Below are 12,860 nucleotides of genomic sequence, written 5' to 3' on the forward strand. Positions count from 1 at the left end.
ATCATCATCATCATCATCATCATCATCATCATCATCATCATCATCATTGACCTAGAGTTAATTACTACGGGGAAGGGAGGGACAGTCTAGTCTTGAAATTTTCACTGAGAATTTCTGTGACTCAGTCTCAGCCTGCTTATAGGCCCAAGATCCCTTCCCCTGCCCACCCCTATCCCCTATCACTCACAGTTCCATTATACCCATCCATGTCAATCCTCCTCTGTTCCTTTCCCTCTCTGCCTTTCTCTTCTATTGTGTGCCTTATGAAATTCTTATTCTATTGTTAACAAATAATCTTTCATGCTTATCCCATCTTCTAGCTTTCATGAAAACCTGGCTTATCCCAGGAGACAGTGGCACTTTCTCCAGGCACACCATCTGTCCTGCCCTCCATTATACTGGGTCAGTAGGCTTCTTGTTAATTATTGCCACTCAGTAAATGCTAGTTAATTAATGAAGGGGCAGTCTCATTAGTTGTCATGGGCTCAGCTGTCATCTCCATACAGATGACCCGCAAATCCATATATTACATGGCCATCGTCACTCTCCTGAGCCCCAGCCTGTTGGGATCACCACCTGCACTGTTCCTTAAGAATCTCAAAATAGAGAGGCAGCTAGGTGGTGCAGTGAATAAAAGCATCAACCCTGGAGTCAGGAGGACCTGAGTTCAAATCCGGCCTCAGACACTTAACATGTACTAGCCATGTGACCTTGGGAGAGTCGCTTAACTCCAATTACCCTACCCTCCCCCCTCCAAAAAAAAGCTAGAAAAAAAAGAATCTCAAAATCAACATGAGACATGTTTTGGAAAATAAGCCTCATCTCTCCCCTAAACTCTTCCCCTGCTGCTAACTTCAAGGTCACTGCCATTTTTCCCACTGTCCTCATTCAAACCTGAGTCATCATTACATTTTCTCCCTCACTTACCTACAATATCCAGTGAGCTGCCGAATCCTGTTGGTTCTGTTTCTATAGTATTTCTTGCACCTGTTCTCTCTTCTCCTCTCACACTACAATCACCCTAAACTAGGCACTCAACACTTCTCCCAGAGGCCAGGGCAGTAACAGACTCCTAATGGGTCTCCCTGTCTCAAGCCTCTTTCCAGTCCAGCCTGTCTTCCACAAAGCTGCCAAATGTATATCCCTAAAGCTCTGGTCTCATCATGTTCCTCCCATACTCAAGAAACTTCAGTGGTTCCTCCTTACTTCAAAGAGAAAATACTAATTCCTCTACATGGCATTGAAAGCCTTCATAATTTTGTTCTAATGTGTGTTTCCAAGTCGATTACAAACTCCTCCTCCTCCTCAGTTCTATTCAAACTGGCTTATTTGCTGTTTACTCTAGGTGATGTTCTGTCTCCCATCTCCATGTCCTTCATGTCCAGAATATTCTCCAGACTTCATATGTCTCCAGAGAGGTGCTAAGCCTGTTGGTCAGTAACCAACAACACCACCTCTCACTGATGGCTTCAGCAACTAAGGAGGAAGGAGAGAGAGAGAGGGAAGAGACAGACAGACAGAGACAGAGAAAGAGACAGAGAGAAAGGGAGAAAGATATAGGGAGAGAGAGAGGGAGAGAGGGAAGGAGAGGGAGGGAGAGAAGGAGGGAGGGAGAGAGAGAGAGAGAGAGAGAGAGAGAGAGAGAGAGAGAGAGAGAGAGAGAGAGAGAATGGAGGGCCCCTGTACTTGTTAGGACAGGTCAGACTTCTGCTGTCATTTGACCTTCCCCATCTTGTCTCCTATAAATCTCTCTCTCTCCAAGGAAATGCCGAGGGCTGCTGTGACTTACCCTTCTCTCACCTCAGCCTACTGTTTACTTCGCATTATTTATTTATTTTATCTCTGAATAGAGAAAAAAGATCTGGGATGGGGGAAAGGGAATTGAGGTATAGAGTGTCATCTGTAAATCTGATGAGCTTTCCATCTATGCCTTTAACCCAAGTCACCTATAAAAAAATGTTAAGACAGTCTTCAGTCCCCTGGAGACCTTCTAAGTTGACATCAGACCACTAATGATTATTCTTTGGGTTCAGGCATTCAATCAGTTCTGAGTCTCTATAATTTTGTACTATTATCAAGCCCAGAGGTCTCGAGTTATTCCTGAAGAATAACATGAGATTTAGTTAAATACTTTGGAAAAAAAATCTATGTAAATTATATTTACAATATCCCCTTTATCTTCTAGTCAGCCTACAAATGATCAAAAGAGAAAATGAGGCTGGTTTGGTGTAACCCATATTGAAGAAGCTAGGTTGATTATTGGTAATCACTGATTCTGTTCCAGATATACACTAACAACCTCATTAAAAATATGTCCTCAAATGTTGTCCCTGGCTTATCATCTTTAGACTCTATTCTCCTTTTTTTTTAACAAACAAACAAAAAAAAAAAACAAATTGGGACATTTGTTCTTCTCCAGTCTTATGGTACCTCCTTGGTTCTGGGAATTCTGGGAAAGCAGAATAGCAGCTCTATCTCTACCAAAGACATGGGCTGATTTTTATTTTTATTTTTGGCCAATGTGTCAGGTAGTCAGAGGAGGCAAAGAGATATGAAAACTAGCCTTAGGCTTGACATGGAAGGGGTGTATTTGCAAAGGGCAAAGGCTCCAGGGTAGACAAGACTTCTGGTCACATGTCAGTCATTTCAACAACATCTGAACACACCTTCCATATGTGTTATGGCCAAAGACAGAATTCTAGTTAATATTCATAAGGAGAGAAGACACATTTGCAGATGTATACATGAAGTGTGTGCAGTAGTCATGCATAATGTAATCACTAACATGTCTGCTTAGCTCTGTGATCTAAACAAGCCAAGTGCTGGGCCTTTTATTGAGAAGACTGTATCAGCAATGCCATATTCACAATGCCTATAGAGATTACAAATATGCTGATATAATTATCCATCATAAAATACGTCAGGTTTGCCATTTGGGGAAATAAACTAGAAAATTTATTAAGATACCAAAAGACTGAGTCCCAAAACCAGAAAGTGAAAGCCATCAGAGTAGTTATGATATTGGCACAGGTAGATAAAGTAGAAAGCACCCACATTCTCAAGCCTTTAAAACAGAACAGGCTACCTCAGGCAAAGGTCCTCCTCTCCCCACTCACAGCAACCACCCAGCGTCCTGGAAGAGCGCTCCCAGCAGCTCCGGCCCCTGGCAGTGCTCAGCCGGAGTCCTAACTCAAAAAAAAAAAAAAGGCAACCGCCACCAACTGCCAACCGCAGGACCGTTAGCTCGGCTTTTCACTTTCTCTTGCTCTGCTATGTCAGCACGTCCATGGGGCATGGGAGATCTTTAAATCCCATAACCCTTACAAAGACCTGAGTTCAATCCTGCTTCAGATAAAAGCTCACACATGGTTCCATAAGGTACTTTGAGGATTTGGTAATGGGAGAGAACTCATTTTATAAGAAATCATCATGAAGGAGATGGCATTTGAGATGGGCAGGAGCCAAAATGCCAAGAAGGAAGAGCAGACAATCCAGTTGTGTGACCCAGTGTGTGGAAAAACAAGAATGCAGGAAACATCATCAAGGTGTCCAATTTTAGTGGAATAAGGAGAGAAAATGAGGGAAATGTTGAAAAAAAAGCCAGAGCATGAAGAGCCTTGAATATCTGTCTAAGTAGCTGGTGCTTAACTGAGCCAATGAAAAACCATGAAAGATTTCTGAACAGGCAGGTGACATGATTGGAATGAAACATTAGGAAAATTTCTCTCACAGTGCAAAGTGGATTGGTTAGAGATGCAAGGACCAAGACCTATTTAAGTGTGGGGTTTCTAAAGGATTGTTCTGCTAAATTGTTTATAATACCCCTTTGTGATTTTTCTCCTATTATTTAATAACTCAACAAAACTTTTTTCCCATTAACTAAGGTAAATTTCAACCTACCCCCTATCCAAATTTCCACAAACTTTGAATTAATAAGGTTTAAATTGCTGAGATTTTTCCTGTTTGGGTTGAGAAGCAAAGTGATGAAGGACTCACTTTGGAGTCAGAAAAACCTGAGTTCAAAGTCTGCCTTTGACCTATACTAACTGGGATCATGGCTGGTCACTCAATCTAACCCCATACTCTGAAAGACTATTAGATGCAGACAAATTGCTCTCTAACTTGTGAAAAGAACTTTTACTACAGAATTTTCCCATCCTGATGAAATCACTCCCACTATCCATCACCCCACAAAAACACCAAACCTAACTATGTAGCTGAAGTTGTGAGCTGAAATATGATCATTTAAAACTTATTTCATCCAACTCAAAAATATTTCATGTTTCTTTTTTTCTGAAATGTTGAAATAGCTTGACTGAAAACAGTCAATTCAGTTCAAGCATTTCTAGTACAACTACCACATGCAAGGGGGAAATCATGTGCTGGCCTCATAGGGAGGAAGACCTGAGTATCAGGCCTGTCTCTGACCCAGACTAAGCATGACCATGGTCAGTCAAGTCATTTAAACTCTCCGTGCCCTGGCAATTAAGACTATCAGTTGCAGACAAGGCATTGATTGATGTGCAACAGTGGAGACAGTCTCTATACACAGACTAAATTACACATCTGGACCCCCCTCAGAGAATGTGAAAGGCCCTGGAAACTCAGGGGTAAAGCAAAACAATCTTGATTTTAAAACTGCTTGCTTCCTGTGGTTTATTTAGGAGAAATCAACCTTATGCTTGTGAATATCACATTTTTACCATTTTCTATAGCACTTAAAAAATCCATTAAAAACATAATCCCTGCCTCATTCCCCTTACATACACACACACACACACACACACACACACACACTTATACACACACCTACACACACTTCAGAAAGGACTGTATGGTTCCATTTAAAACCTAAATATAATGTTCAAGTTTGGGGTTTGGTTTTGTTGTTGTAGTTTGGTGACATATGAGGAAAACTAAGGAGGAACGTGGAAAAATGAAATATTCCTTTATCATAATGAATGGATTTGGGTGCTAAATATGAATGCTGGTGACCTTTTAAAAATGAAAGGCTGACCCAGAAACTGATGAGAATCAGCCAGATCAAACGAGGCAGAAAGAAGGCTCAAAGGAGGCTTTCCCAGCCCATCTGGGTTTGCTGGCGATGCAAATTCCTTTCATAATTAAAAGAGACATCGTGGTCAGTGGAAAACAGGAAAGGGACCAAAGGAGCTAAATTGTTGACTTCTTCACAGGCATGTTATCACGTACTGCTGGACGGTGTGACCCAAGCCACATACATCTATCATACATGTGCAAGGTTCTCGAACATTTACAAGGGCAGCAATCAATACAGATCTGGTTTTGGAAAGGGACAGAGGCCAATGCCATATATCTTCATGAAATGTCTCCTACCTGAAGAAGAGTTTGGGTAGAAACTTGGTGCAGTTGATTATCTGACTATATTGAAATGTAATTATTTTTAGGAAATAGGAATAGGATTATAGTTGCTACCAACAAATAATGAAAACTGGTTTGAGAAAAATCAATTAGAGGAGCTGGGGGAGGGGGAAAAAGGAGAGAGGTGAAGATTTAACTTTTCTGTTCTCCTGCAAAGACTTTTTGCAAAACCAAAATGTTACACATTTTTCCTAGTAACTTTTTTAAAGGGAAATTTTAAAAGGGAAATGAGCTGTGTTCCCAGCTAGATTAATGAGATAGTATTTATGAAATGATTAACACAGGTCCTGGTACATACTAGGTTAGGGGTGGGGAACCTGTAGTTTCCAGGTCACCAGTGGCCCTCTAGGTCCTCAGATGCAGCCCTTTGATTGAATCTAAACTTCACAGATCAAAGACTTTTATTAAAGTGCTAAAATATATGTCTACCCTTTCCCTATTCCCCTGTGGAAGGTAATCTCAGGCTCTGAAGGAGGGAGGGGGGACTGGGAAAGCCTTCTGCTGCAGATGGGATATGAGTTGAATCTTGAAGAGTCAGGGAAGCCAGGAGGTGGGGTTCCTGAAGGTTTCTAATTTTGTTCTCCAACCCACAAATGACTTATATGTATTCAGAGTCCTTCTAATAGATTGTAAACTCCATGATGATAGGGATTGTATCATTTTGGTCTTGGTTTCCCTGGAACTTAGTAGCATGCCTTCAACATTGATATAATGGTCTTTTAATGAGGGAACATACCCCCTCTCAACCTCACCCATCCCCATGCAGAATGACATTTTCTAATATTTGAGAATTGCCTGGGGATGTTGAGATATTGAAGGACTTGCTTAAAATAACAACAGTAGTCAGAGTCAGAGATAGGACATGAACCTAGGTCTTCCAGATTTTGAGTCCTGCTCTCTATTCACTACACCAACCTGCCTTGAATGTGGTAGGCACTTGATGAGTGTCTGTTGAACCAAATTAAAATGTTCATAGGTAAAAAGGTCAATTTGGACCGATTATTTTGAGTTCTTTCCTTCCCTTCCAGTCGTTATGTTTATGACAACAACAACAATTCCACTAACATCCCCCTTTGATCCCTCATCATGACATGGAGGGGACCTTGAGTTCTCAAAAGCAGTGGCCAGGAAAGAACAAGCTCTGGTCTTTTCAAAGGATCACAGCTTTAGAATTAGAAGGAACTAAGGCCGGGAGAGGTTAAGAGACTTGCTCAAGCTCACCAAGAGAATAATTGGCAGAGCTAAAATTTGAATCCAGGGCCACTGATTCTAAATACAGAACTCTTTCCTCTGAACCATAGCGCCACTGATTTCTGCCAAGCTCAGAAGGGTTTGAACAGAGATAAAAAGTTCGTGCATGTACACATGTATGTGTATATTTATATACATGCTTAGATATAGACATATATATGCATATACACGCAGACACACACATATACACTCAGATGCACACTGCTTGGCTTACATTAAAGATACTATAATAAAACAAATGTTCCAGATAGATAGGCTGACAAAATAATGATTAAGACCAAGTGGATGAAGAGTGCCCACTGTCCAGAGTCCAGACTATTATATCCGGATGAATGGACAACACAGAGAACTCATCCATAAGTTTGTGTGTATGTATATATACATATGTATACACATATATTTGTGTATGTATATACATATATGTCTGTATCTATCTATATCTGTATCTTTGATAGATACTATAAGAGGAAATTGAGTTGGGCTGAGCATTGAACAGGAGAATGAGTTGGATGGTTCACAAAGTCGTCTCAATGAACGCCTAACTTCTCCCTGAAACAAAGACCTGTCTTTCTCATGCTCATCTTTTATTGACGTTGTGTGATGACCTGCTGTGTCACCACATCACAGATGCCAAGGAATTTAAGTCGAGGGCATAGTGGGTGTGAACAGGTGGCAGCCCATTACTAAGAAAGAATTTGATCAGGCAAGTGGCAGACAGATGTTCTTAAAGAAATGATTGACAAAGAAGGTAGGCTGATTATGTGGTGAGCAGGAGGGCTAACCATTGGACGGCACATGTGTTCCATTGGTATCCTTATGACATCAGGAGAATGGGGGGAGGGCCCCAGCACATTAAGTGGAGCTGTTAGAATCTGTGGGAGGACATGGACAAGAGTAGTAGAGCACGAGAAGGTTGAGATTTGTGCCATTGGAAGAAATACCCTCCTCCCCACCACTGGTGAGAACACAGATCTATTTGGATATCTGAGTAATGGCATTTTTAATGGGAAGATAAGAGCCTTATGTTATTGTGGTAATAATGAAAACTTTCCAGGTGCAATGATGATAATCTGTAATACTAAAGTGATTAGAGACCATAAACCATGGGAAGCATTTACTCCAATGAACATTATACTCTCTAGAGTCCTCTGAATCTGTTTTGCCCTTTCAGTTTAAACACAACAGCAAGTCTTCCCTGTTCAATCTAAGAGACACTGAGGGCCTCCACATTATATAAGGGCAAGGATCTCAAGCAGTGTATAAGAATGCTCAGCGGAAAGAGACACGAGTCATAGAACCTGGATTCGAATCTTGTCTATTGTGTTTTTGTTGCTGTGGTTGAGTGATTTCAGTCCTGTCTGATTCTCTGTGACTGCACTTGGGGCTTCTTTGACAAAGATCCTAGAGTGGTTTGCTATTTCTTTCTCTAGCTCATTTTACAGATAAGGAAACTGAGGCAAACGGAGTTAAGTGACTTGTCCAGGGTCACACAACTAGTAAATGTTAGAGGCCGGATTTGAACTCACAAAGATGGGTCTTCCTGACTTCAGACCTGACAGTGCAATATCCCCTGAACTACTTCTTGCATATATGACCTACATAATCTTAGGCAATTTTATCTTCTTGAGCCTCAGTTTCCTCTCTTGCCTGTTGCAGATTAAATAAGTCAAGTATGTACAGATAGTTCTCTACAAAGAGTAAATGAACAAATTTCAGATTCTCTTTACTAGCCTAGGAAGAAAAAAAGTTAGTTGTTATAAGGGAGCATAATAAGCCTGAGAGACAGGAAGAAAAGAAAAAAACAAGGGGGATTGGCTAACCATAAGTGAGGTCAGCTGAAGGCTAGACTAGGTGGGCAGCTACCATTGGAGGGGCCCAGGGAGCCTTGGATGCATGTCACATCCTTTGAAGGAAAGTTTTCTAGGGCCATTTTTTCCAAGCAAAATGCAGGGATCACAGTAACTCAACTGCCAGCTTCAATGCCAAACTTCATTGGAATTGCTGGTGACTCACACATGCTGTGCAATCACGTCCCTCATTTTTTTTTAATATAGTTACAAATCATGTGCTACTAAGCTTTGTGTTTCTTGATCCAGGAGAGTTTAGCACCTTTCTGGATTCCATTACTTTGATGAGCCCCAGAATGAAATCCATTCCGAACCGTGGTTTGGTTTGTACTTCATCACGAAGTACTTTGTAATAATCTCTTGAAGGGCAGAACACTAATTTTCAAGGATTGAGGACTCTGTAAAAACTCCTATCACCTGGTAACATAGGTGAGTTGGATTCTACCCCTCAGTCACATCCAGGAAAGTAATGGAGGTGGAGGGATGGCAAGGGGTTGAAAATATAAATAGACCATTGCTAAAATTTAATTAGAGACAGCAAATTTTAATAATAAATTCAATTAGTTTTGTCCTTCGATGTGGGGGAAGAGACAGGATAATAACTCATTTAAAATGCCTCTATTAGCAGCCTTCTTTCCTGAAGAGTGATTTATGCCAGCAGATTCCTCTAAATTATCTTTTCTTCAAAAAAAAAATCATCATTTCCGAGGACATGTTGCGAGAGACACAGCAGATTATTTTTTATAAATTTCCACTTATTATCTTGCAATTTACTTGCTAATTGTTTGTAACTTCTTTTTGAAGCCAAAATAGGTTATAAATATCTAAGCCACCACTTATGAGAAGAAACTGGAGGCAATGTGATCTGTCTTTCCAAATCTGCACATTTTTTTGAAAGTCAGTTAATTGCTGCATTCTTTAATTTCAGAGGCATTCTGCCATCTCCCCTACCCCAGTTCAAGTTGGTGGTTGGTCTTAACTTCTACATTGTTCTTTCTAAAGAAGTAATACAGCTATGAACCAGCTACCAATGAGTTTTAAACATCCCCATTCAACCACATCGATTTAAAGAGCTTTTTTTAAAGAGCAAAGCATAATTGCAAAAATGAAGAGGTTCTTGTAAAAATAATATTTATCCCCAACAAGACCTGTTGCCTGAAATAAATATTTATGTCTAGGATGCAGTTTAATTTTAATTCCTGGTAGTTTAAATAAAACCTGTCAAAGAGAAAGGATTCTCTGGAAGCAATGCCAGTATCTGGGGGCATTTCATACCAGTTTATAAAGGTTGGCTTGGATGACAAAGTTAGGTTCTAAGAATCAGGTCTTTCAATGGCCCCAAGGTACATGCACAGGTATTAAATAATTCAGCCACAATGGTTACTTACATGAGAACCGGAAAGGCCTCGCTCCCAAGCCACATTGTCTCACCCCTTCCCCATGGAAAAGACCATACTGGAGCTCCCCTGTAAACTTCTCAAGCTCTTGTCCAGAAGCGTTGACAAGCAGGGCTCCGGTCTTGCAGAGAATCTTGGCTTTGACCCACAGCTGGGTACCCAAGGCTGTTATGACTCCAAAAGCACACGCAAAGCTCAGGATACCAGCTGTGCAAAAGATGACCTTCTTCTGTTGGCTGGGCATGATTGGGAGCCGGGGAAAGCTTCAGAGAAAAGACGGCTTGGAGAAAGGGCACCGTGCAATTCCCCGGATTCCCATCACTGCATCTGCATAACGGACCGCTGAGCCTTCCAGTCCACCGGAATGGTCGCCTGCTTACTTTGCTCGCATGCGGGCTTTCGGATCATTCCTCGGCTCAGACCTTTCCCCTCCGCTCTCCTCCTTCTGGCCCTTCAGTTTGGGAACTGTGGATGCGGGATGATCTGTAAAGTGCAACTTTGAAGTCTCCTCCTGCTCTCCCCCTCCTCCTCAGCGTCACTTGGTAACAAAGGTTTAAGATAACAGATGGAACCCTCTGTGTAATTCGATGAATGCCTCCTCTTTGCTCATCGGCCTTTTGTCTGATTGGATGAGTAGAGACCTCCAGAAATAGGGTTGGCTCTTGTAAGTTATTAGCAACCTGAGAAGTCCCCCCCCCCATTTCAGGTTTAATTGAGGGAAATGAGAGAGTAGAGGGGTCTATAGAACACACACGTTTTCTCTACTATCTGTAGATAGAAAGTCTCACCCCCTTAGACTGGCAGAGGATTTCCATTGACACAGAGCAGGAACTGTGAATCAAGCAACTAACTTAATTTGTGAGAGGCAGCTCAGAGGGACGGAAGGAGGATCGGACTTGAAAGAAGAAGGGAATTTAAAGAAGAAGGGAATTTGCAGCCCATTGCTGCCACTCCCCAGGGGTGTGCCTTGGGGTCCTCTCTGAGCCTCAGTTTCTTCCTCCATACAATGGGGGACAAGAACACTTGCAAGGCCTATCTCACACCATGTTTAGGACAAATCAAAGGGGACGTGTGTCAAGCACCTATTATAATTAAGAAAATCGGCAACATGCAGAGTAGAGCACCCTGGATTTGGATTAGAAGATGGAGCACTGACTCCTGGCTTTATCAATGACTGTCGGTGTGACCTTTATCAGGTCACTTAATCTCTAGGTCTCTTTAAAAAAGGGGGGGGGGGAGGCCTTGGACTATATGACTTCTAGGATCTCTTCCTTGAAATCTATTATTTTGTGAGTCCCAGTCCAATCTCTGGATCTGGTTAACACCCCCCCCCATTTTTGGAAGGTGTAAGGCAGGGAAATTGGGGTTAAGTAACTTGGCCAAGGTCACACAACTAGTAAGTGTTAAGTGTCTGAGGCCAGATTTGAACTCAGGTCCTCCTGACTCAAGGGCCGATGCTCTATTCTCTGTGCCACCTAGCCACCCTGTAACTTCCCCTTTTTTTAGAGTTCCAAGGGGAATGGCTAAAGGACACTTAGTTCAGTGGCCAAGTTTTCATAGCATATAGTTCCTTGTCATGGATTGTGACAAGACACACTTTCCTCTGTATTATCTGATTACTTGAGATAAAAATTAAGGGTTTCTATATGTGAGTATGTCTGAATTCTCTTTCACTGGGTTTTTTCTCCTTCAGGGCTCCAGAAGCAGGGAGGCCAGTGAAGTATACCTTACCAGTCAGGGGATCCTTGGGAAACCTGCTGATTATAGGAGTTGGCTGGGTCTCTTGCGAGGATCTAAAAGGGCTTTGTGGAAGAATTAGAATAACTAGACCATTCTGAAAGCAACTGGCTCTTTTACTGGATTTGTTTAAGGAAGATTCCCCAAAGAGAAGGCCATGAGGGTTAGCACTCGAGGAAGATGAGGAAGGGGATCAGCAGCAAGAGAATGTGCTAGGGTGGTCCAATGAGCTGCTCCATATACTGGGGCCAGGAATAGCACCTCCAAACAAGGGCAGCCTCACAGGGGAATGAAGACTAGCAATTCCAAGGTGGAACTAAGAAGGGACAGAACGATGGTGCAACCAGAGATGCCACCAGTGAACCTGGGACATAACAGTCCTTACATCATGACAGGAAGAGGGGTCTGTGGTGATCTGGGACTCCTGGGTCCATGTCTAAGGGCAGTTTTGAGGTTAGTACAGCTTGTGGATCTTCTTAAGTATCATCACCATCTCCATCACCATCATCATCATCACCACCATCCACAGCAGCAACAGCAGCAGCAGCAGCATGGCCCCCATTTACATATAGCACTTACCATGTATCAGGCACCATGCTAGACTCTGTACAAATATTATCTAATTTGCTCCTTACAACAACCCTAGGAAGTAAGTACCATTATTATCCCCATTTTACAGATGAAGAAACTGAGGCAAACAGAAGTTAAGTGATTTGCCAGCTGTCAAATCACTGTCAAACAGCCTCACACAAGTGTCTGAGGCTGGATGTGAACTCAGGTCTTTCTTACTCCAGGCCCAGCACTCACTCCACTGAGCCAACTAGCTGTTATGACTGGTCTAGGATCAGAGACAGTTGTTTTTATGTAGAGGGGAAGAATCCTACTCAAGAGAGTCTAAAGACATAGAGAGGGAGCTACTGAGGTTTTCTAGTCTGGAATGTTTCAAGGATGGGGATGGGATAGGAGGTCGGCAAAGAAGAGTCAGGGCAGAAGGGAAGGGGGAATGAATTGGGTATGAGGAGGGGACATGACCAAAGTGGACAAAAAAAAGACTAGGTCAGGAAAAAAAGGTTCTACTGAATGTACATATTAGAGTTCAGACTTCAGGTCTCGATTTCCAATAAGAATCTCCAGCTATAGGTAGGATTTTCTTGTTTTGGGATGATTAAAAACAAGGTGGAAAGTTATCTTCAGGCTTATAAATCAACTAGTTGGTGCAATGGACAAA

At 42.0% G+C, this 12,860-nt stretch overlaps 1 protein-coding gene across 1 annotated transcript in view; it reads right to left on the reverse strand.

The window, feature by feature from the left end:
- CLRN1 (clarin 1) overlaps nucleotides 1-10,139 on the reverse strand; it is a 51,729-nt gene extending 41,590 nt beyond the window's left edge. The window contains exon 1 of the mRNA XM_069104446.1: nucleotides 9,887-10,139. Coding sequence (XP_068960547.1) covers nucleotides 9,887-10,139 — 253 coding nt within the window. The remainder of the gene's footprint in view (nucleotides 1-9,886) is intronic.
- Nucleotides 10,140-12,860: the final 2,721 nt, after the last annotated feature.

This window comes from Petaurus breviceps, unplaced genomic scaffold (genome assembly GCF_028583685.1).
Source record: "Petaurus breviceps papuanus isolate PSGF00001 unplaced genomic scaffold, PetGlider_PUasm1.0 688, whole genome shotgun sequence".
Lineage (NCBI taxonomy): Eukaryota > Metazoa > Chordata > Mammalia > Diprotodontia > Petauridae > Petaurus > Petaurus breviceps.